Source organism: Mercurialis annua, linkage group LG4 (genome assembly GCF_937616625.2).
Source record: "Mercurialis annua linkage group LG4, ddMerAnnu1.2, whole genome shotgun sequence".
NCBI lineage: Eukaryota > Viridiplantae > Streptophyta > Magnoliopsida > Malpighiales > Euphorbiaceae > Mercurialis > Mercurialis annua.
Window position 1 is genome coordinate 20,072,675 of NC_065573.1, and position 26,822 is coordinate 20,099,496.

The following is a 26,822-nucleotide window of genomic DNA, read 5'->3' on the forward strand; positions in this document are numbered from 1 at the left end:
ATAAGGTAAATAGTGGTACAACTCAGAATTTTAACTCTGAATAATTGCCAAATTCTGCCGACACCATCTAAACATTCTGGTTTTTGTCATATCAAAGATGGGTCTTCCAGCTTGAATAACCAATATTAACATTTATAAAATCATACAAAATCTTCCGGAAAATTGATGATCATAAACAGTCTAAATAATATTAATTTATCTTTCTGGTACGCACTAAAACTGGTAATCCGCCATTAAAAGTTGCAGTTAAATTAGAGGAGAATTTTGGTGTTTGATGAGACAGTTCTAATTCAAAATCAAATCGTCTAAGCAATGAAATAGCAACACATTTAACTTCTAATAGAGGCATTTCTTTACCTAAACAAACCCTTAAATCTGCTTGAAAAATTGGATATTTGAAAGGGTTTCATTAAAAAATATACCATTTCTCAACCATCTTTCTGGCTTGAATTCCGAGCAATCCTCGCCCCATAATTCTTCCATTCGTCCCATTGCATACGTACGGATGATATGTAACCCTAGTTCCTTTCTTTACCAAATTTCCATCCAGTAACACATCATCTTCTTCACAAAACTTTGAATCAAATTGAATTGGTGGGTACAGTCTCATACTTTCATAAACTGTTGCTTGTAGATAACGAAGGAACTGAATTCATATTCAATAAGCTAGCCCGGGCAACCTCAAATTCTGATCGTAATTTCATCAAAAATTAATCTCTCCTACTATCTTCATGAACCTCTTGAAGACCGATTAAGGCCCCCTTTGGTGCTTTAGAATAGATAATACCAGAACATTCGCTCCACAAATAAAGAAATCTAGAATAATATTACTAGATAGATAGATTGCCTTGATTATAGTTACTAATCTCAAATTCAAGTTGAAAGCGGCGTGCCGTATTATCTTGATGATATACGCGCTTCAGATAATTCTACATATCTTGAGCTGTTTCAAAGGAGCGTAAATTGTTTCCCATATGACTTTCAACTGATGCTAAAAACCAAGAGATGATCCGAGCATCTGTTGCCTCCCATTGATTTAGTTCATTCGAATCTTTAGGAGCAAAAGACGACCCATCAATTTGACTCCAAAATTTTTTTCCTTTTAAAAACATTCTGAATTGAAATTCCTATGCGGCATAGTTCTTTCCTGTAAACATGATAGCCAAATTCTCACCAGAAGTTCTTCCAAAATTATTTTCGGTAGACATTCTCAAAAAGAATGAGAAATTTAAATAAAAAATGTTGATCCAAAGATTAATCAACCTAAAAGAAACAAATTTAAAAGAAACCGAAAATCTCAAAACAAAAATGTTGATTAATGATAATTAACGCAAAATCTAGAACAAAAATTAAAATCAAAACTACTAATTTTATGAAGTAGGTTCTGATACCATAACAAAGTTTGTGTGATTGAATGAATAATTTCATTTCATCAAGTGTAGAGAATTTATAATCACGCATTGGAGTAATGGCCAAATATAAAACTTGAAGTAGTGGCCAAGTATAAGATTTGGAGTAGTGTGGCCAAGTAAATATCTATACTAATAATTACAAGATCTATACTAATAATTACAATTTATAACAAACTAATTAAATATTATATTTATTCTTAATATTAGTGATAGTGGGACAAAAGAAATTTGATGGGTGCATAAGTAATACTCCATTTATTTTGAAATAGTTGTCGCTTTAGCAATTTTCACACAAATTAAGAAATCAATATATATGTCTAAAATTATAAGTATCTTTACTAAATGGCTTAATTACTTAAAAAACCTCCACCTTGTAATATTTTTTCGTTTATACCATGACCTAGGAAAAAGTTCATTTGTACCCTTTTTTTTTGTTTTCAACTCTACCCTAAAGCACTAAATTGAACTTTTTTTATCTAGAAAAAGCTTAAAATAATCCTTCATATTTTTACTTATTTGTATTTTTTCAAATAGAAAAAAGATGATATAACCCTTCTATTTAATTATTTTTAATATTTTCATTCTATAATTAATTAAATTGTTAAAAAAAAATTTTGGGGTGCAATTGAAAACGAAAAATCAAAAAAGGGGTACAAATGAACTTTTTCCTAGGTCAGGGTATAAATAAAAAATTGTTTTAAGGTGGGGTTTTTTTAAGTAATTAGGCCTTACTAAATTAACCCTTCTTGAAACTTGTTAACATTAATTAGTATGACTCTTTATTTGTATTTTTATATTCTTTCAATGAATTGATGAGGGATATATGTGGAAAAATAGCAATAAATGTTTTTTTGGTATTTTAAAGTGACAAGTATTATGGAACAAAAAAATCTCTCAAAGCGATAACTATTTTAGAATGGAGGGAGTATAAAGTTTAGTGCAATCTGCGTGTCGGTCAACTATGCTGATTATTACAGGCAACAGTTGCATAATTTTCTTGTTTTTATAATAAATCTATGAATATTTATGATAGAAAATACTTCATATTTGTTTAAATTTTTATCATTAAAATTCTTTGTAAAATACAAATGCATCATTAGTTGGGGTGTGCATGGACCGTTAACCGATCCATGAAAGTAATTTGTAAACCGGTACATAGTAGTACGTTTTTTAAACTTAAAAACTTAAACCTAAAATTTTAAACGGTTAATCATTTAAAACGGTTTGGTTTTTTGGTTTTGCGGATTTTAACGATGTAAACATTAGAAAAATTAGATATGAAAAAAATAAAATTTTAAATATAGTTTAAGACTTAAAATTTAATTCTCATTCGATTTAATCGTAGATTTATATATACATCTTATATATTCCTAATTCAATTAGATAAATATTTTATTAAAAAAGATGAAATTGTTTCAAAGTATTTTATATGTATTTTTCTAAAATAAAAATAAATTCCCAAATAAAATAATTATTAAATATATGTGTGTTTAGTATTTTTATGTGTGTAGATCATAACATGTATGTGATTTGAATCATCAAAAACATATGTGTGTGTGTGTGTATATATATATATAAATTTATAAAAATATATATTATTTATAAACCGGTTAACAACGGTTTTTAAAATTTTAAAACCTAAACTTAAACCATTAACCATAAAAATTAAAAATATAAATCTAAATCTATATTTCTGGACCGGTTAACTATATTTTTCGGTTCAGTATTACGGTTTTAATTTGATTAATCGATTTGACCGATTTTTTTGCTATCCCTAATCATTAGTTTATTGCATAATCAACGTGGTATAACCGGTGTTTTAAATAATTATTAATTTTTATGAACTTTAAATGATGGACTTAAGTGGCAATATGCCCCCTCAACTTATAAGTAATGGGCAATTAACACATAAATTAATTTTGTGGGCAAATTAGTACACGAACTTGGTGATTATTGACAATTTGCCACATTTTGGTAATTTGCCCCCTCAATTTGTAAATTAATTGTCTCTTAAATTGGCAATTTACCCCCTTAACTTGTAAGTTACTTTGTCAAAATGGGTTAATTGTCCATAATCACTAAATTCGTATATTGATTTGCCAATAAAATTAATTTAGGTGTTAATTGTCCATTAATTACAAGTTGAAGGGTCAAATTGCTACTTAAGTGTTAAATGATGCTTCCTATTTTGAGCAACAAATACTAGCTTTGCAAATGTATGGTGGAGATGTACTTTCTAATTATAACTGTACACAATACCATTTATAGGAAGATAGTATATAAAAAATTGGCGCACGTGTTGTATATCAGAAAATGAAAAAAATGTATAGATGAGGTGCAAGATAGGTTTGGGTATATGGCAGCGGCCACATGGTCTATACAGCGTTACATCCTTATCCATTTTCAAAATATTATCATTATCCAATTTTTCATTCAATCATTTATGTAGAGTGATAATAGTATCAGTGCAAGTGAGCCTCGGCCCAGTTGACAACGCTCACATTTCATCTTTCTGAGAGAGCGGGTTCGACCCATCCTTCGGACAGCCAGCATGCTGATTTATATATGAATAATAATGCGGATTCAGTACTAGAGCACTTAACTTATGATGATCAACACATTAAATTAATGAGACACAAAGAAAGACAAACATAACTCACCTACCTGATATTCATCAAAAAAAAAAAAACTCACCTACCTCATATTAATACGTACCATATACAAACTCACCAGTCACCACAACAACAATGAGTGCTCATTTCTAAATTTTTAACAATTAAAAGAGACATATATCCGCAGTCACATTTTATGAAGTTCACATGCCCATTACGAACACCATTCGTTTGTCAACACAGTAGCGATAAATTTGGGGATAAAAATTTGCCAAGTTTTTATTTTATATTCTGAAATTTATATAGTATAATTTATGAAAATGAAATAAAAATTTAATTCCCATATCAAACTAAATTTATGTTGATTATAATCGTTGTATAAGGCGGCGTATCAGATATTAGTTGACATAATAATCGATGTAGCCGGAGCGGAATTAGAAATTCTAGTATCTGGGGTTGAATTATACAAAAAAATTATTCAGGGAGTTAGTTGTACAAAAGTACAAATTTAATAACCATAATATAAAAAACAAATAAATTAAAGAATAATTTTATCAAAAAAGGAGAGGCAGTTGTCTGTTTAACTCAAAGGACCCATCCGAAATGTAGCATTCTATTTTTTTAAGAATATGTTTCAGTCGATATCAAACTACAATAAGTGATGAGATACCATTGTAGAAAATAAAATAAAATTTGTAATATCATTCTGATACAAATTAAAAAAATTAAGCAATAAATCAAAACATAAGGTAAATAGTGGTACCACTCAGAATTTTATCTCTGAAAAACTGCCTAATTCTGCCGACACCATCCTAATATTCTGGTTTTTGGTGTTGGCCAATAAATCATAATAGATATGGGTTTTCCAGCTTGGATAACCAATATCAACATTAATTAAATCATATAAAATCATACAAAATCTTCCGGAAAGTTGATGATTATGAACAGCGTAAGCTTCGGCTCAGTAGAGTGATTCCTCGTCGTCAAAATATTAGTCTACCTTTCTGCTGGTACGCACCAAAACTGGTAACCCGCCGCTAAAAGTTGCAGTCAAACCAGGGGAGAATTTTGGTGTTTGATTCGAAGCTTCTAATTCAAAATCAAATCGTCTAAGCAATGAAATAGCAACACATTTAACTTCTAATAAAGCCATTTCTTTGCCTAAACAAACCCTTAAACCTGCTTGAAAAACTGGATATTTGAAAGGGTTTTCATTAAAAAATATACCATTTTTCAACCATCTTTCTGGCTTGAATTCCAAGCAATCTTCGCCCCATAATTCTTCCATTCGTCCCATTGCATACGGATGATACGTAACCCTAGTTCCTTTCTTCACCAAATTTCCATCCGGTAACACATCATCTTCTTCACAAAATTTTGAGTCAAATTGAATTGGTGGGTACAGTCTCATACTTTCGTAAACTGTTGCTTGTAGATAATGAAGATCTTTCATTAATTCATAGCTTGTGTGTTCTTGATTCGGACCGAGAACTCGCTCTGCCTCCGATAATATGGCTGATCTTACTTCAGGGTGGTTTGCAATTAGCCAGAAGAAGCTTGTTAAGACAGAAGCCACCGTGTCGCGGCCGGCTAAAAGGAAACTTATGACAATATCTCTAAGGTAAGTATCATCGTTAATAGTATGCATAAACCGAGACAAAAGATCTTTTTGTAATACATATCCAATTTTTCTCTTTTGTTTAATCACTTCTTGAGCTAAGGTGTTGATCTTTTGAATAGCTTCTTTCATTTTCTTTTCCGTTCCTATGTTTAATTTCCTTTTGATCTTCCAAACGAGTGGACAAACCGCCATGGCTCTTTCTGCAGATAATTTTGATGCTAAATCAAAAGCAATAGCGAAATCTGAAATCGGTAGAGTGATTTCTAAGCATCTCGGGTCTAATCCGAATGAAAATCGACATATACTATCGAAAGAAAAACGTCGAAAAACGTCTTGTAAATCCAAGATTCGAGCACAATCATCATCTGCAACGGAAGATAGAAGTGGGACAAGACGATCTTCAATCTCGGAATGAAAAATCTCGTATGCGTACGCTTTTATTGAGAATTTATCGAGTTCGAGACTCGCCATTTTTCTCTGAAACCTCCATGAATCGCCATCTACGTTGAATATCCCTTGGCCAAGAAAATCACCCAAGATTGTAGAGAAAGGTTTGCCTTTTGGGAAGTTATGAAATCTTGTTTTGAGAATATACTCAATGTTTTCTTGATTGGCTGTAATAGTATTACCAAGAACATGAATATGAATTGTTTTTGTGGGAGAATTTTTCAAAAGATGAACATACCAATCACAAAGATTAGTAAATTCTTTAGTCCAACTCAAAGTGAGATAAGCTTCGCATATTTCACAGTTGCACCAGAGATTTGACCTTACTGAGTAGAGTAAAAGAAAAACAAGAAGGAAAATGATGATAGCTAGTAAAACAAACCTAACGGTTGCATGCAGAGGTTGCGAGAACCTGCACGAAGCTTCGAGCTCCATTAATGGATATTGATTTGCCATTTAAAAAAGAAAATATCAAAGAGAGAGAATGAGAGATTGACAAGGATCAGGAAGAGGAAGCAGGTGAAACAAAACTAGTGTAGTAAAATGGAGCGAGTATTCTACACAATGGTTAGGCACGTTGTCTTATATCAAGTCAATGAATGTTTGCGATTTAGAAGTATATAATTATTATTTTAATATTATAAACGTTTCATTGGTTTATCGTATAAATTATTTGACACAATTATTGCGTTGAATATTTATTCCGTAAAAAAAGTTTTTATATGTATAAGATTCCATTTGGGTAGAAATGATTCAATTTTGTGTTTCAACAGAATCAAAATAGACTGGCCAATTAAACTTATTTGCCTGACTGAAGGTTTCAATTTTTTTCCCTTTTATATAATGGAATTACAATTCAACCTAATTGAACTGAAAATTCAACCAAAACTGAAATTTTAAAATCCAAACCGATAGAACCATCGTTATATAGTTCAACCAGTAGAATCATTTGTTGAACCATTTAGGTCAAATAAATCTATTTATAATCTTATATAATATATAAAAATATTAATTTTTTATACATATTATATATAACTCTTTTATAATAATGAAAAAAATACAATCAGATTTTACATATAAAATTTTATAATCTTAAAAAAATAAATGATAATAACATTTATAAAAACCACCGATCTTTTATGGGTCAAACAATTCATCAATCAAATGGTCTTTTTCGGTTCAACCTGATTGAACCATTTTTTTTTGGAATAAAGAAGCTATATTATTAACATATCAAAAGCAATTACAGGCGTAAAAAATGCCGGAAAGTTATGAAATCATTCCTGTTGGTCTGACATAGAATGAGAGACTTGCGCTAACAGATGCGCACCTCATTCGAAGACCGTCTTATAAAAATAAAACAAAAATTACTAAATCGCTTCGCTGGAGTAATACACTCATCTAAAAGAGGATCAATTCCGGATTTTAATGGCAAACGTAGGATTGAGATAACGTCCAAAGCATCTGTTGGTCCAAATTGAGCGCAATGTATGGGAGAATACATTCATGAGATCCAGAATGTGAACCATATAACCGTGGGCCGGACACCACATTAAACCCAAAACCCTAAGATAATGGGTTAGGTAGTCCATCCCACTTATATATTCCACATTCTACTCATATCTTTCCAATGTGTGATTTCCATCACACTTAATATTCAACAATCTTCCCCTTAAGTGTGATACCATTCCACATTGGATCGCTCAACTTACCTCGAAACTAGACTCCAACCCTTTCGGGATAGAAGACCAGGAGTCACCAAGTTCCACCCAGCCGAACCGGGCTCTGATACCAATTGTTGGTTCAAGTTGAGCTCAATGTATGGGAGAATACATTCATGAGACCCAGAATGTGAAGCATATAACCGTGGGCCGGACACCACATTAAACCCAAAACCCTAAGGTAATGGGTTAGGTAGTCCATCCCACTTATATATTCCACATTCTACTCATATCTTTCCAATGTGGGATTTCCATCACACTTAATATTCAACAGCATCCGACTCGGCGATAACATTCTTTTTCCCCTTAACCAGTTCAAAGCTTCCTTGATGGCAATTAGCTCAGCTGTTCTAGCAGTCGAAGAACACTAACGCAACTGTCCTTTCTTGGAGCAGTCTACCACCATCGTCTCTGACAACGTATGAAACGCCTATAAGGCTTTCATCTGGAAAAAACAGCAGAGTCAACATTAGCTTTTAGCCACCCTCTAGGAGGAGCTCTCCATACAATCAAACCATCATCTTTCCCAAACTAGAAGACAACTGCTGTCTATTTTTTTTTAAACAAATTGCCACGCAGCTAAATCACTAGCTGCTGAATTAACGATCAGCTCCGGAAAACCCCACTTATCATTCCAGACGACTTTGTTACAGTGCAACCATAATTTCCAGCAAACCATCGCCACATCATTCTTCTCGTTGTTATTTTTGGAACTGAAAGTTTAAAACAGCCACGTTTTTATGTGTCCTCATTATTTTACATTTTAAAATAAGTTTCAAGTAATAATTGTTATTTGATATTAAGGATTATATAATTATTTTCAAAAAATAAATCTAAAACTCTCAACTCATATTACGACCATTATTACACGTATGTTTATACTTACAGGCGAAACTACAAAAAGTCCTGAGGATAAAAAATTTTAATTTTTTTATTTAAAAAATAGACAAAATTTGTGATAAAATTAGGATTAGAAAAGAGGTCAAGCAAGATTCTCCGAAGGCCAAATATAGATTAAATGATCAGATAATATTTAATTAGGATTAAAAAACAATTCAAATTCTGGGACTGCCTGCATTAAACTTTTCTAATAAAGTTGTTCGGTTGTCAAAGCTGGCATTTCCATACTAAAATCTTTTCATATATATTTATGGACCCTTCTTAATTTATATGTATATACACACATCATATGTATTAATGGATGTTATTTTGTAAAGTATATGGTCCCCTTCGTCATGGCATGTTAAGGATCCTGCCAAAATAATTTTTTCATTTAATTTTCTGAAGCAAGATGATCTCTATCTACCCCAAATCGCACGTGTATATTTTTTTTATCTCTAACTAGCCTGCACTTATTTCTTCGTATGTAAAATTTAAAATATAATATAATTTTAAAATGGTCTAATTACTTAAAAAATGTGCACGTTGAATTTTTTTTTATTTATATTCACATGTTAAAAAACCAATGGTACCTATTTTTGAAATTTTATGTTTCATCCCCAAAAACATTAAATATACTTTTTTCATTTGAAAAAAATTTAAAATAATTCTTCAGTTTTAATTTATATACTAATTACATGTAAATATTATTAATTATACAAACACACCTTCTTCCTTCTAACAAAAATAATTGTTTAATTTATATTAAAAATACAATTTACATAAAATTATATATTTTTTTATTGGTTTCTTCTTTGAAGGAGGAGACCGAGCTGCACCTCCTTCATGGGAGGAGCAGCATCATATGCTCCTCCTTCGTGGGAGGAAGAGTAGATCGTGCTCCTCCTTCCATGGAGGTGGAGCAGATTGCGCTTCTCCTTCCATGGAGGAGGAGCAGATAGATAGATAGAAGAGCTCGTACTCCTTCCATGAAGGAGAAGGAGAATGAGAATCGGAAAAAAAAAATTAATTTTCTATAAAGATGGATTCGTTAATCAGAAAATATATAGTGGTGAGTCAAAAGTGTTTTTTAATTTTTTAATAAATGTTTTAAAAGTATCTAATTATTATAATTTATTTGAAGATTTTTAAAGTTGAAGGACTTGTTTGTATTTTTTTCAAATAGAAAAATATATGATAGAACCCTTCGATTTAATAGTTTTTAATGTTTTCATCCTTAAATTAATTAAATTGTTAATTGTATCCTTGTTGTGGGTAGAGAATGTGATATTCCGTAAAATTTTGAAATTTAAGTTGCGAGTTCCGGTAACATTTTAGTAGTTTACGTAATTTAATCTTGTTTTGTGATTGGATTTGAAAATGGGTTAATTCTAGTCCGGGTTTCGAAAAGGGTTAATTGAAGTCCGGGTTTCGAAAATATATAAAAAAAAAAGTCCGGGTTGAATTTCGGTCCAACCAGAATTGGTTGGATCAGGTCTTGAACCGAGACCTGGTCTCATACGAGAATGCAGGTCCCGTACGAGACCCGCAGGTCTCGTACGAGACCTGTTCTTATTAGGAGACCTGCTAACGAGAAGCAAGGGGGCAGTTTTGCCCCCTGATTTCTCGGGATCCTTTCGGTTTTTGAACTCAAATCCTAAATCATATATCTACACCACACTTTGAAGTAAACCCTAGCCGAATTATTTTGCTCTCAAGACCCTCACATCTTCTCCATTCTTCCTCTCATTCCATCGCAAAAATTCAAGTAAGTTGCTAAGATTATTTCAGTTTTGTTAGAAATCGACCTCTCCGTATTTTGATCCGTACGTAATCATTTCAGATCCAAATTCAGTTTCGAAACGTTCCGGTGGAAGAAGACTCACGTATCTACAAATCCCAATTTTTGTTTCGTAAAACGGTATGCTATATTCCTCGTATTAGCTGCCGCCGTGTTACCGTTTTCTGGATATATTCTGTTTTGGTTCTAAATCGACCTCTTTGAATTTCAATCCGTTTGACAGCCGTTCAGAGATCGAAATCAATTCCGTTCGTTTTCCGTGAAAGTAGACTCGCGCATCTACGTTTCTACACCTTTCGTTCGTCAAACGGTATGTAAACGAACCCGTAGTAATCGCCGCCGTCTTACCGTATTGTTTTGTTTAAAACTGTGAATATATTAAAGAAGCTACTACCGAATGATTGTTTCCTCTAGGGTGATGTCTATTGCTTCTAAGGGTTATAGATTCATGTTTTTGGTTGCCTAAATCATTGATCTCGAACCATTGAATTTCTAGTTTGTGATCTTCGTTGTTTGTTTAGATCGGTTTCTACGTTCTTAAAAAAAACTTGATATTGATTTTCCTTGTTTTGGATTTGATTAAGTTATGGATTCATTAATGTTAGGATAAAAGCTAGTAAAAGAAAAGTGAGATAGATTAACATGGAGTTGAATGGTGAGGCTTGGATTCGATATTTTGAGTTCTGCATATTTGAAATGTATGGTTGGGTTTGATATTGGGTGAGGAATTGAAGAAGATGATGAGGTGTTCTTATCCTATTGGCCCATTTGAATTTGTTTTGGCTAAATGGTGACTTTGGTCACTAAAATTTTGTGTCTTAAATATAATGATTCCTAAGCTTGTTTTGGTAACTAATTGATATTGATTTTTGATTTCAATTTACGAAATTGGTTTCGACTTGTTAATTAGCTTTTTAAATAATAATATTATTTATAAATTGAAATTACTTTGGGATTTAATATTTTTAAATTTAATTAATATTAAACTTATTATGGATTATATATGATTTTATAATTGACTATATTAAATAAGAATTTGGGGATTTCATTTGATTTTAAAGTTGTCAAAATTAGTTATATTATTTTAAGACCTAAAGATAATATTCGTGTTATTTAAAAATTAAATTAATTATTATTATTAATTATCATTTAATTGTTAAATTGATATTTTTGGCTTAGAATGCCTTTGGAATTAAATTTATATTTTTGCTTTATTTTGTTATTTAATTATTTGATATATTTGCCGGTAATATTTAATTACTTGGGTTTCAAGCTATTGAGTTCTATTTTGATATTAATTAATATTTTATTTAATAATAATTATAAACTGTGGTTTATAACTCTGGTTTTATGGTTGGGTCGGTTTGGACTTGCGTCACCGACATGTGGGTTTAGCTTGGTAGTTTTGAAAAACTCGGCTAACTCTCACTATTTGAGGAATTGATTTTATTTATCAATTAAATATTATTTTAATAATATTTTCGGATTGGATTTAAATGCGAACTCAATAGTCTTGAATTAATTACGGCATTCAATTTATTTGAGAATTATGTTTCTCAGTGATTTATCTGGTTATTTAATTGTGCTAGTCCTACGTGGTGTCTAGTGATCTTAGAGTTAGGGGTCGTACGAATATTAACCTATTTATTATTTTCGACCCGTCGACTGCTCGTGTTTCGGAGTCTACGCAGGGTTAGCTGTTTGCCAAGATCACGTAGATAAGCAAGCAGTGAGTTTGTAGTGCTATTTACCGCTTTATTAAGTACCGCATCATATTTTAATATTATAAATGTTTGTGAACTGTTTTTTACGGATTATGGATCTGGATTGAAACGAGCTACTCGATAGGCTTATATCGAGACTGTGTGCACCGGTAAGTACTCTGGGAAACGGCAGATTAAAGTCTTGCTTACGCTGGTATATATATATATGACGAGGATTTGTTCCCGTCCACTCTGGGTTTATCGGTATGCTATGTCATACTTACGCTGGGATCATTTCAATACTGTTTTCCATAATCATACTATATTAGTATAAACTGTTTTGATTTAAGAGTTTTAAACTTAATAAATGTAAATAGTATTGCGAACTCATCTCAGTATATCTGACCCCGTTGTTTTCCCAAATTTTCCAGGTTTATGATTTGAAAGCTGGTCCACTCTGATTATTTTGATTCCTCGGAGGTTTTTGTGTTATTAAACTAGTTTTCGTTTTCGAACTCTTAAACCGCATTAGAACTAGTTTATATATTACATTTGTTATTACATTTGGGATTGTCGATTATACCGATTATTTATTATTAGCATGTTCACACTGGAATATTTTATTATTATTTTTAAGGCATGCTGTGGAATATTTCAGATACTTAAGTTATTTATACTAGAACTGTATTATAGATTGCTAGACTTAGGTTGGAGTCTCGGTTGCCCCCGAACAGTTTTCTGCAGGTTTAAATGTTTATTTGATTTCCGCGAGGCTTGCTACGGGTTTTTGTACAACCATACCCATACTCTAGCGCCGGTCACGATTCATGAAATTGGGTCGTGACAGAGAAGAAACCTAAAAATTCAAAAATGGGTACAATTGATTTTTTTCAACGTGTGGGTATAAACGAAAAAACAAAGTTTAACGTGTGTAATTTTTAAGTAATTAAGTCTTTTAAAAAAATATAAATAGTTTCAAGAAATTAAAACATTATAATTAGTAAAATAATAAAATAAAATAATTTTAAAATGCATATTCCAATAATTTTACTAATTAATTTTTAAAATTAAAATGTATTCCAATAACCTTTTAATTTTTACAATTATATCCAAATTGAAACCTTTTTTTGCAATTATGATCAAAACTTTTAATTCTATATGTAAATCCAAACCCTTTTAAATTTTTTTATCAAATGCGACCGAACATTTATATGAACTTTTTTTACAGGTCAAATAATTTTTTAAATATTTGATCGTAATTGATAAAAGATGTAAATGTTTTTTATTTAAAAATTGAAACTCAAAGTTTTGATTACAATTGTAAAAAAATGGTTTCATATTAAACATAATTATAAAAATTAAGATATTTGATCGTAATTAATATAAGATGTATATTTAGATTTAAAAAATGATAGATCTTAATAAAAAATTTAAAGTATTTTTTTTGGTAAATGATAGATATATTAGCACAATCACAAAGGCGTGATTGGCAAAAACCTTAAAAAGGCAAAGAGAGTTAATAAATATTACAAAAGAAAAGTAAATTTCGATATACAGTCGACCCTCTGATAATTAATATACATGGTGGACTAAAATTTTATTAATAATTAGAATTATTAATTTATTGAATACTTTATAAGACGTAATATTCAAATTGGTTCCCTAAAATTTTATTAATTATTAGGATTATTAATTTATAGAGTATTAATTATCAGAGAGTTTACTGTACATCATTTTCTGTATAGACAAAACCATGATTGTTGTCCTTGTAAAATTCCACCGCTTTGCAAATCGCTCTGAACACCAGAGAATCCACCTCTACAAACTCATTATTGAAAACCCTTTTAATTCTGCCTTTCCAAATATCCCAAACGCAAAAAGACCATATCGTTTGCCATAAATGTCGATATCTCTTCAAAGAAAGTGAACTCCAAAAATGAAAGAACTCTATCAAGATAGGAGGCGTTACCAATTGAATATTGCACATCCGCAGCAAATTATTCCAGATTAACCCAGCATAACGACAATGTATCATAATGTGGACGTTGGTTTCATCACAAGAGCAAAACGAGCAACCAATTTTGCCGAAGGAAGGATACCTCCTCTGATCACAAGAACCTTATTAGAAGATAATCTGTCTCTTGCACAAATTTTTGCCCAAGTACACTTGCGCCGCCATTCTCCTCCGCCTTCACAAGCTCTCCTCGTCAACTCTCTAGCTTCAGCAGCTCTCCAGTGTCAGTTTCGTGGCTGTTCCGTCGCATTTCCTCGTGTTCACAACAATTATCGTCTCATTAACCGAATCTCTGCTCTGATTGATTGCTTGAGGGAAATTTTAATTTAATTTCTGCTTAACCTTATTCGTTGATACATGTTCCCTTCTCTGTCTTTTTCGATTGATTGGCGGATCTGCTCTAGTATTTCAATTTTAATTTAATCGCAATTGTTTTTACGACTTTGATTAAAAATCAATTACATTGAATCGAATTGACTCGTCCCTTATATGATAACTTTTGGCAACATATTCCGGTAGACTGGTTTATATTTTAGCTTGTGGAATTTGGTTTTTCCTTCACCATTCGCATTGCTATTATATGTATGGATATGTGGAGAAACAAGTTATAGAAATCAAGAAGGGGGTTACAGCTGTTGAAGGTGTTAAAGCTAAATTATAGCAGTTAAGTGTACTTTTCGGGTTTTTTTCCAACAAATTGCCCCATTAATACTTAATTCCCTAACAGTGCCTATGCATTGAATCCGCAACTATGAGTTGCGGATTCATCATAGTTGCGGATTCAATGAAAATCCCTTAATCACCTGATTAAAAGGTGATTAAGGGATGTTATCAATCATTGGGAGAAAACTTTTGTCTCCCAATTATTGATGTAATCATTGGGTTAATGATTGGGCACCGTTGGTGTAATTTGTTGAGGTGGAAGTTATTTTTAGACCAATGAATGAGTGCCACCTCAGCACCGTGCATGCATTTGAGAAAAAAATGGTAGTTCGTGCATAAAAATGAGAATATTTAAACTGCATAATTAAAATGAGAAAACGTGTAAAGTTTGTGATTTTTTTGACATTAACCCTTTAAAAAAAGAGTTGTTTGTGCAAATTCCTCTTTTCTGAAAAAAAAACTTTTCAAGTATAAGTGAATTAGCTCAAAGTTGTCCATTTAAGTGTTAAAAACTAAAATTATTTACTTGACAGTAAAAATAAATATGAAACAGTAATGCTAAAATATTTATCTTTTTTATATTTTAAATTCAAAACTTACAAATTAAAGTTCTATCAATTCCATTGAAAAATTTAAGCTTAATGATCAAAAAATCACCTATCATTTAGCGTTTTTTCAACTTTACCCTAACATTATAGTTTCTTAAATTGCATCCAAATTCACATCTTTATTAGACTTTAATTCCACCTTCAAAATCAAATTGGGTTCTTCTCCACTCAGAAAAATTTATTAAAACTCTTATAAAGTATTCATTTGAACTATTTTTTACTCAAAAAATTAAAAATGAATAACTTATTTGAATTTAAGAAAAATCAATTTAGTTCTTGATGGTGAAATCGAAGCTTAAAGGTGTGAATTTAGGTGCAATTGACGAAATTGCAACGTCATGATGGAATTGAAAAGGGGCTAAAATGTTAGTGGTTTTCCGGTCAATAGGCCAAAATTTAATAAGTTCATATGCTTTCTATTTATTAATGTTTATTATATTTTAAAACTTATATTTATATAATTATTTGTTATAGTTTTATTTACTAACTTATAATTAAATCTATATATATTTTTATTATTGGCCTAATATTTTAAAAAAACTCTGACCTTTCATCCCCTTTTCAATCCTACCCTGACGTTGCAAATCAGTCAATTTTACCCTATTTTGTATTTTTTTATTTCAATTGTGCCCTAAAACATAAAATTGACCTTTTTTTATTTGGCAAAAATTCTCTAAATTGATCCTTTTTGCATTAAATTAACTTTTTATATTAAATTGATCATTTTTGAAGAATTCTTTTGAAATTTTGTCAAATAAATAAAGATCAATTTTATGCTTCAGGGTATAATTGATTGAAAAAATATAAAATGGGATAAAATTGTCAAATTTTTAACGTCAGGGTAAAATTGAAAAGGGGATGAAAGGTCAGGGATTTTTAAGACATTAAGCCTTTATTATTTAGTGAATTATGTTAAAATATTTTCCAATAAAACAAGATATATCAAATTGAATCTAGTATTTTTTTAATTTTTCAATTATCTAACTCGATATATGACAATTATAAAGAAAATATTTATTTTAGTAATATTATAATACTTATATATTTTATTTCAAATTATAATTGAAATATTTAATATATATTTGGACCCCATCATATGTCGAAGTCCTGAATCTGTCACTGCTATTTTTGATTCAAACACTTCTTTTACAATTAATAATTGTGAATCAATCTCGTTTTGGAATGACTTTTGAATGAATGATGGAGTGAATTCCTTGATGTTCCCTCGTCTATTCAATCTTTCAAGACAAAAAATGGTAACTATTTTTGAGATCAAAAATACGAGTTGGATTTGGCGTCACCGATTTCGTCTTAATGAGAAATCGGACCATTTAGTGCTTCAAAATTCCCTACATCAGCAGCACTTAAATGTTTCAAGAACGGCCTGCATTTTCTGGAAATCGCAGAACCAACAGTTCACATTAAAAAGCTTTCCAAAGCTTACTAGACCAGCAAAGATTCCCAACTCCACATTCACTTTGGTTTAATATGGATCTTACCGACGAACCTTGATTCTTTCTATAGCCAATGGTCATATATGATTCCTACTTACTCTTACAAACATTTATTGATTGTTTTAGCTAATTTGGTGCTCTGACAGATTTAGATAAATTGAAAATCTCGGATATTTAACGAAAGGCAACATAATATCAGAGATTTCATTCATAATTACTTCATTAGAGCGGCTTTTTTGCATAGATGCTCAGATCCAACTTTTTCTTATTCTTGTCTAGATTTTTCCGAGTTCCGGAATGTATTTTATTTTATGTTTTTTACAATGTTGTTAAAATCGGACCGAATTAACCGTGAACCAGTCATATGCCCGGTCTGGCTAGCTACCAAAAATTGGATGAGTAGAAAACCGGTTAAAACCAAATTAAACCCATAAATCTGATTTTTAGTCAAAACGGATGCAACCGGTTTTTTGAATTGTTTGCATAAATCTGTATCGTTAAGTTTAACCTGACAGTGCCAGTCCCATCAACGTGGGATTCAGGTGAAGATAATTCCTCTGATGCTCTTTTAAAAGCCTTCTCTTTTTAATATGCCTCAGATGGAGTGCAACTTATTTGATGATTGATAGTGCTTTACTTTGTCAAAATGCTTTTGTCCATCTTCAATTAAGTGATTCTACTTTCAAGCATTATCCATCAATTGATGAATGGAAAAAGATAGAAAAGATTTATAAGTTTATACGAGTGTTTAATGATATTACTTGTCTCTTTTCAGGAACAAAATATCCTACATCAAATATGTATTTTCTTTTGGTATTTTTAGCTCATTTGACATTGAATGAGGGTGTTTCTAGTGAAGATGTATATATTAAATCAATGGCGGAGAAAATGCTTATTAAATTCAATAAGTATTGGGCTGAATATAGTAGAATTTTAGCTATTGCCGTGATTTTAGATCCTAGGTACAAGTTGAGTTTTGTCCAGTGATGTTATAAGAAGACATATGGTGATGAGGAGTTAATTGAGACTAAAAAAATTAGAGATTTATTTTGTTCATATTCCGAATATATAAATATTGTGAATACATGTCACATGAATTATGACACGAGTAGCGGAACGTCTAGCACCAAATTCATGCAAAGAATGGAGGACGATGCAAATTATTCTTATGGAGTTAGAGATATTTAAGGTATTTTTATTAACTCTAATATTATTTATAAATATTGCTCTTTTTTGTTAATTTTGTTTAAGGTATAAGCAGTGATGTTTCTTAATTTAATTTTTTTTGTTATATATAGAAGCTTGCTGCTTTATTTGTTATGTCCCAAATACTATGTTTTTTGGCCATATATATGTGTGGCCTGTGGCTGCTTGTTTAATCAGTAAAGTTCATATTAATATTGAATATTTCTAAAGACATTAATAATTTAGAAACAACATATTAACTAATAATATGGCTTAATTGCATAAAACATTACCAACTTTCGCGTGTTTATAATATTTAATAAAAAAGATTTTGGCATAAAAATTACCAACTTTCATATTTTGACAAACACGAGATGTCAAAACGACGTCGTTTTTAATGTAAAACGGCGAGATTTTGCACTAAAACGGCGTCGTTTTTATGTGATCGATTATGCCAAAAAATAAAAATTGATGATTTATATGCCAAGAAAAACGATTATGTTAAATACCAAAAACACGCGAAAGTTGGTAATTTTTGGTGCAATTAAGTCTAATATTTATATATGGTTGTCGTACTAGTTAATTAGTTATATCATAAATTAAATTTTAGTCATTTATTTTTTTAGATTTTTTGAGATCAATTCATTTTATTTATGAAAATATATTTTATGTTGTACGAAGATGATTCTTTGGAGTTCGATGAACTTACTCCTTAAAATACTGAATTGGAATTTTATCTTGAAGAGTTAAAGATGGATCGAAAGATCAAATTAGATACATTGACATATATTCGAAAAAAAATCAATATCGATATCCTCATGTTGCAGCCATGGATCGTGATGTTTTAGTTATTCCAGTTACTATAGTGGCTTCTGAAAATACATTTAGTAATAGTGGAAGGGTCCTTAATCAATATCGGAGTGTATTAAAACCCGAAGTTGTTGAACTTTGGTATGCAGTAGAGATTGGTTACTTGGAAATCAAGGTGTAACATGATTTTAGAAATTTCGATAATAATATTTTTGAAAAATTAATTTCTATTCTAATATTTTACTGCTACAGATATATACAATATTGTTGGAAGTAGAAGAACTCACAAAAAAAAATATGGAGCTTAATTTGGAGTCGGACTTTAAAAAAAAATTATATGCCCTCTTTCATCAAGTTCTAGAAATTAAGTGATAGATATATTTTTAGGAGATATTAGAACTTACTTTTTGGTGAGACATATTTAATTTATGCTTATATTTGGTTTATCTTAAAAATAAGATGTTTGTTTAAAATTTGAGATATTTGAATTTGGATTATAATTTGAGTATGGACTGGTAAATTTGAGTGTAAAATTATGTTTTGTATATTTTTAAATTTTTTACAGGTTAAACGGGTCGTGTTGTCGTGTCGTTTAATCGTGTAACCTGTTTATCATAACGTGTTAGGCGTGTCGTGTCACTCGTTTAAATTCCGTGTCGTGTTAGAATTGAGTTTTAAACACGATTAGTTAAATGGGTCGTGTTCGTGTTAACCTTTATCGTGTCATCAGAGTGGATCGACACGACACGAACACGACCCACCAACCAATTTTGACACCCTTATAAGATTAGTAGCTATTATTTTTTTTATTACATGCTTATATAGTAGTACTAGAGTAACAACACTTAAAATAAATTTAATCTAATTGAAAAAAATATTAAATTTAACGTTGATTTTTTATGTAAATAAATTATAGCTATATTGTTACTTCTTTTACATATTTAATAAAATTAATTATTAGTACTTTAAAAAACTATAAAGTTATTGAAGACTTAATTGTAATTTTTAATAAAATAGATTATAAACATTAATCAATAAATTATATATTTATTAATGAATAAATATAATATAATATATATATAATGCATTAAATATAAATTTTAAATAAATATAAATTTAATTCAAAAAGAATATTCATATTTTTTTTGGTCAAAGATAGCCTACTTTAATTGTTAGCGAGGGTTAACGGGAGTTAATGTTAGACATTTTTTAAATAGGCACACTGCCTGTGAGTGTTGAAGGGCGAACCCTCAACCTCACACATATCATTAGAGATTGACCAACTGAGCCAAGCCTTCAAGTGTAAAAGAATATTCATATTCAATCATGAATTTTATTTAAATGTACTATTATTTTTAATCAATTATAATTATATTTCACATATTAAACAATTAGTTTTATTTCAATATATCATTCTACTTCTATTTATAAACTTTTATTATATTTTTATTTAATAATTATTTTAAAAATAAACACTAATAAATTACTAATTTAAATATTTTATCATATTTTCAATTATATAATATTATATATTTTTAATTTAAAAAATTATATTTTAGAGAAAATTAGGTAAAACACTCTATTTTCTAAAATAATAGTAAATTATACCTCAATAAGGAAAACATAAAAAAAATACCTCACCTTTTTAGCATTTTTATTTTTTTACTCTATAGTCTTTTTTTATTATAATAATACTTATTTCTTATTATTTTTTACTCTAAATGTTTTATTTTTACTCTAACATGTATATCTTTTTTTTTTTCAGATTTACTTCCCTCTCTCTCTCTCTTTCTCTATCTTTCTCTGTGTTTCTTCTTTTTCTTCTTCTTCTCCATTTTTTCTTCTTCTTCATTTTCTTCTTTTTCTTTATTTTTTTTCTTTATCATGCCGTCGTCGTTCCTTCAACGATCCGCCATCACTCCGTCGTTGCTCCGCCTTCGCTTCATCTTTGCTCCGCCGTCGATTCACCGTTCTTCCATATTTTAGCAATTTTTTTCTTAACTCGTGGTGATTATTATAATTTATTTTAACTCTCAGATCTAAAAAAATTGTTCTTTAATTTTTCCAGTTTAAGATCTGAAAATCTGCATTAAAAACGATTTTCTGATGAAAAAAACGATTTTCTGCAGAAAAAATAGTTTTTGTGCAGAAAACAACGTCTGATTATCATATCGTTATCACTATGACGTTATCATATAATTATCATAACACTGTAGAGAAAAATAATTTTCTGTCAAGAAAAGTGTTTGATTATCATATCGGTATCATTAACGTTAGCATGTTTGTATCATATAACGTTATCATATCAGTATCATAATATTATACGATTATGATAATAGTATGATAAGGTTTATGATAATAGTATGATAAGGTTATGATATAGTTATGATAAAGTACGTTATGATAATGTTATGATAATATTTTATGATATTGTTATGATAAAGTTTATTATGCTAATGTTATGATAATAGTATGATAAGGTTAATGATAAAAGGTTACGATATAGCTATGATAAAATATGTCATGATAATCTTATGATAATATTTTATGATACTGTTATGATAAATTATATTATGATAATGTTATGATAATTTTTATAAAAATAGATGATAATAGTATGACAAAGTTAACGATAATAGTATGATAACATACGAAAAATAATTTTTTATAGAAACATTATGATACCGAGATGATAATGTCACTGCTGCTTTTATGATAATATTATGAAAAAAAATTGTGATACCGATATGATAATATCACTGCTGCTTTTTTAGATCTAGATCTGAAAGATGAAATTGCGAGATAAAAAATAATGATACATAAATAATTGGAAAATTTTAAAATAAAATTACAAGATTGAAGATGACGGAAAATTGAAAATAAGTGAAAGTGAAAAATGCAGGAAGTGGAAGAAGAGGGAAAAAAAGGAAGAAAGAAAAAGAAGAAAAGTGGAAGAAGAGAAAGAAAAAAAGAAAAGAAGTGGAAAGAGAAAGAAAGTGTCAGATCATGCATTCCATATGTTAGAGTAAAATCATTAACTTTTTGCCACGTAGAGTAACAATACAATATCTAGAAAGTTGTGATGTATTTTTAATAATTTTTTTTTATTGAGGTATATTATCCTATTATTCTTGTTTTTTAGGTAAATTTGTAAAGAGCCCTATATTTTATTAAAATTAAAAAATCCAATCCAACCCGGTTGAACCGATTGAAATATGAGCCCCCAACAAAGCCAGTTTCCGTTCCGGTTTTTAAAACATTGATTCTTTGTATCTCCTTACTCAGACTCGTAGCCTCGATTGTGCGTAAGCTCTTACATAATGGAGTTTTTTTTACCATTTCTAGTGGCTTTAATAGAAATTTTGGATTCATATAAAAGAAAGTAACAATACACCAGCAATAGAGGGCAACCATAGGTCATAAATTTCAATCTTGCATCTTAGTAACTGATGGAGAATCACGTTATAAAAATTAAAAATCTGAAATTAAGGTACTGGGTTTACAAATTGACAAAAATCTGTTTTGCATCTTTTTTCATTGTTATCTATATTGCTGATTTTATTGGACTATATCTGCGTTTATAGTTTTCTGATTCATATGCATTCATCCCAACAAGAATTATAGTTATACCCGCATCAATCAAGTTGCAAAAAATGTATTGAAAATGAATCATATAAAATTGTCCTTTCATAAAAATGTACTGAAAATGAATCATATAAAATTGTCCTTTCATAAAATAAAACAATATCCAATCAACAAAGTTGCTATCAAAACTAATAATGTGTACAGTAATGAAAGAATATTAAAACAAAGAAACAATCAGTCCATGTCAAACCAAACATGTTGGTTGTTGCTGCAGCCTGAATAATGATGAGGGATAGGGTTGTTCCGGCGAGTGAACAAGCGTCGCATAGGAGTATCCGTTTGAGTTGGCTCATCGTTTTCCATTTCAACATTTTTTGTTTCAGCGTTTTTTTTCCCGTGCAATATAGCATATAGTACAAACAATATTCTACTAGATTTGTATAAACACTTTGTAATTTTATATGAAGGATTGAACTGCTGAGGAGGTAGTGACTAGGCTCGACAGAAGGCCGACAATGACTGCACTGTTATAAGTGCTTGGTTCGCCTTGCATTGAGTTGTTCCGAGAATCAACATACGATTGATTTAGGTAGGGCCCACCGACAAGTGCTCCATAAGCTATGTTAGGGTTGGGGTCCTTTGAATCGAGCCATTCCCACCCATCTTTGCAACCAGTGGTTGCATCGGCTGGGATTGAAGCTCCCCTATGGTGCACAAATTGTGGGTAATTATCGCCGTATCCGACGAGATAGCTCATTTTCATTGGATTGTTGCCCAAAACATAATCAGCCTGGATCATGGTACTCAGTATTATCACATTTGGAAGGTATAAGGCTTCAAGATAAAGTAATCTAGTGAATTCTGATAAGTTAAAGCCAAGCCAATAGAATGTGACTTGTTTACCTGGGATTTGGCAAATTTACGAAGATCTGCCGGTCTGAATGAAGTTCCATCACAAGATAACTTTGCAGTCCTCGATGTAAGCATATAATCGCTATAAAGAGCAGCTAAAAATGCAGAAGCAACAGGATGTTGCAGAGCATTCCATTCACTGACCCATATAAGGCCACCTGAATCAAACAAGAATTTAACAATGTAAAGATGCAAACAACAATTGTTTATCATCTGAGCATGATTCTGATCTTTTATAAATGTGCAGTATAGCAAAATGCTCTCTAATATCTGCATCTGTTATCAAAATCTAGTAAACTTTTTTGAATGTCTTGACAGAGACTAAAGTTCGTTATTTTTGACCAAAACTACAAGGCATTAGTAATGACCAATTTCCTATAAAGCAGAACACTGTATTGTTTACTAAATTAGTTACACAGGTGACCGATTACTCATCCTCCTCAAGAATAAGTTTCTCCAAAATTCATTTATCTGATCCTTTAACTAATTCGTCCTGAAAGCACATTGTAAATGAATTGAGTTAAAGCAAGCAGCGCTCGGGAGGAATAAGAGATATGTTTACAGTAATGTGCCACAAATCACAATAATATATAGAAGAAGAAGCAAAGCCACCATTGTCCAAAATCGGAAAAATACATTTTCCTTCGGGAAGTGTTCACTTAGTCCAGAGCGACAGATTGTAAAAATGTCTGATGTATCAAGTTCAGACATGCACCGATAGGATGCAAAAGATAAAAAAAAACAGTTTATTTGAAACTATAAAAGGTAAGATGGACTTGATCAAAATAAAAACTTCAAAAAGATTATTTCTAATTGATGCATGCTAAAGAACCTACTTTTTGTCACTAAGGAAAGACATACCGTCATTTTTGCTGGTTGTGACTGTTGGAGATTTTGGTAAAAGGCCACACATCACAGCTTCAGCTGTTTGCCTATACATTTGAAGGTCCGAGTTTGAGGTGTCTTTCTCATCAAAAAACATCAATCTGGACAATAAAACCTGCATCAGAATCAATTAGTTATCCTCTCAAGAAGCCGATGTAGTGAAAAGGAGCATTTTAAGACAAAGTTTCAATATTTAAAGAGCTGGAATCCAGAGAACTGTATTTATGTAATATTTTATGAGGAGAGAACACATTGAATTCACAGTTTATGCCTTGAGCACAAGAAAAATCAGAGCTTTTTATGCAGATGTTAGCTCAGATGTCATGCATCTCAATATTGCAGACAAATTCAATTACCAGCCAAGTATAGGTGTACAAAGCATGGCCTTCTGTCACGGCCAAAAGCAAATAACATCCCGATAATAGGTTTTCTCCCGTTGTATGAAAGATAACTTTAGGCAAAAAAGGAAGGAATGTGTCGGTTTTCTCAAATAATTGTAACGTCTTTGTTTAAATTGCACCATTTTGTCTGTTGCTTTCCTATCCTAATTCTTACTCTTGTAATTGCTTTGGCATGTCTCAGTTTCCAATCGTTTTGTTTACAAGTTCCATAATTTTCAGCATTGTATGATGAAACTCAACTACTTGCAGATTTCACTCTACCCTTTACTAAAGGAGCAACCAACATTGTTCTTAAAATTGGTAAAAAAATAGAAGAGAACTAATTGTACTTTTTAAAAGTAACTTCTTCCACATGCATTGACAGACTCGCGTTGATGTTTAGGAGGAGCATCTCTAGAAAACATCAATTCACAACATATTTCATTGGCTATGCCATAACAACATAAAAATGAACTGCGTAGAAATATAATACATTATTGCAGACATCACATAACAAAATGTCTTTTAAAAAATTTCATGCTCACAAGAATCGAACCCATCAAATGCTAAAAGAAATAAATGCAGTATCTCATATATACCTGTGTTCCAGCTAGCTTATTATCCCAGCTAAACCATGTCGGACTTCCCCAATTTGCAAAAGATTTTCCGTTACTTCCAGTCACATATTGGATATATGATTTATCCTTTGTTGCATGATAAAGCCAACTAGCTGCCCATAAGAGCTCATCCCCATATCCGGTTGAATTATAATAGTTTTGTACGTCAGGGATGCTCTCGCTATAAGAACCCCTATACTTATCAGCAAAACTAAACAGCTGTACAGCATGCTTAAGCAAGGTGCTCGAATAAGTTGGATCAGTTTTCTTAAAGACCAGAGACGCAGACGCCAAAGCTGCAGCAGTTTCAGCTGCAACATCTGACCCTGGAGCCGATTCATTCACCTGAGTAAGAGGTCTTTTCTCAGTCATCACCTCAGGTCTGTCCCAACAACCATGGTCCACCTTCGGATCACCAACCTGTTATGCATTTCATAGGCTTCGAGTTACATTCCTTAATGATCAAACTATGAAACAAAGCTACAACTATTGAATATACAAATGCTTAAAAGACTATATTTGACCTGAACGTAAAGCACATTATCCGAAACATGAGCATTTACGAGATAATCAGTGGTCCATTTAAGCGAATCTTGAGCTGGTTTTAACTGATCAACAACATCCATTTGATCACCATATTCAAGAATAGCCCAGGACAACACTGTTGCAGTAAAAGCCATGGGCAAACCAAACTTCATATGGTCTCCAGCGTCATACATTCCTTTGGACAGGTCGATTTTCGCTTGACTCCCGTCATTAAGACCCGAATCGCCTCTCCATGATATACTATCATCACCCAACTTACCAGCTGCATTTTAACAACAATAATTATATTAAAAAACTAGACATTAATTTCAATAAAAACCAATACAGAAAACAATTCAAAGGGTTAAAAGGAAATTACATTTTTGGACGTCAAAGAATTTCATAGCGACTTTAAGAGCGTCGGCGTATTTCTTTTCTATAGCGCCGGGAGGGCCTGGAACCGGACTAGGCCCACCACCGTCGGATTTATCATTGATTTTCTTTCTAACTGTGTAAACTACGGCGACAACCACCACTGCTAACACCACAGCCACTATAAACCAACCGCAACAGCCTCTTGACCTCGATTTTTCTCCCATTTCCAGCCAATGTGAGCTTTTAAATCGTTCAAAAATCCTATAACCAGCACTCTATATTGTCTAGATCTAATAATTGTACATATCAAAATGCGCAAGAAATAAATTATTGATTAGAAAATAAAATTAGAGATTGAAATATAATCTCTAATCGCTTGCATTAAGCAATACAGATACAAATTGAGTGAATGCCTTTAATTAGAAGTAGAAGATATAGATTGAGTTAAAATTAAATATATTAGGACTTGAAATTGACAAAAGAAAAAGGAAGAAGACAAAGGGTAATGGAGGCCGCTGTTTATATCAGTTATAAAGAATAGCTTTAGCAACTAACAATTCTAATTAAGGAATAGATTTAGCAACTAACAATCTAATTAAGGAATAGCTTTGTT

The 26,822-nt window shown here is 31.0% G+C and overlaps 2 protein-coding genes across 2 annotated transcripts; both read right to left on the bottom strand.

Moving 5' to 3' along the window:
* Positions 1 to 4,696: 4,696 nt before the first annotated feature.
* On the bottom strand, positions 4,697 to 6,640 carry LOC126676373 (cytochrome P450 94C1-like). The gene has a single exon (XM_050370563.2). It carries the CDS (start codon positions 6,546 to 6,548, stop codon positions 5,016 to 5,018), a length of 1,533 nt encoding a protein of 510 aa, XP_050226520.1. The 5' UTR covers positions 6,549 to 6,640; the 3' UTR covers positions 4,697 to 5,015.
* Positions 6,641 to 22,628: 15,988 nt separating this feature from the next.
* On the bottom strand, positions 22,629 to 26,769 carry LOC126678130 (endoglucanase 10-like). The gene is made up of 6 exons (XM_050373011.2): positions 26,214 to 26,769; positions 25,834 to 26,117; positions 25,292 to 25,729; positions 24,289 to 24,427; positions 23,419 to 23,585; positions 22,629 to 23,305 (listed from the first exon to the last, which is right to left on the bottom strand). The coding sequence occupies exons 1-6, from the start codon at positions 26,431 to 26,433 to the stop codon at positions 22,973 to 22,975; spliced, it is 1,581 nt and encodes a 526-aa protein (XP_050228968.1). The 5' UTR covers positions 26,434 to 26,769; the 3' UTR covers positions 22,629 to 22,972.
* Between the last annotated feature and the right edge of the window lie 53 nt (positions 26,770 to 26,822).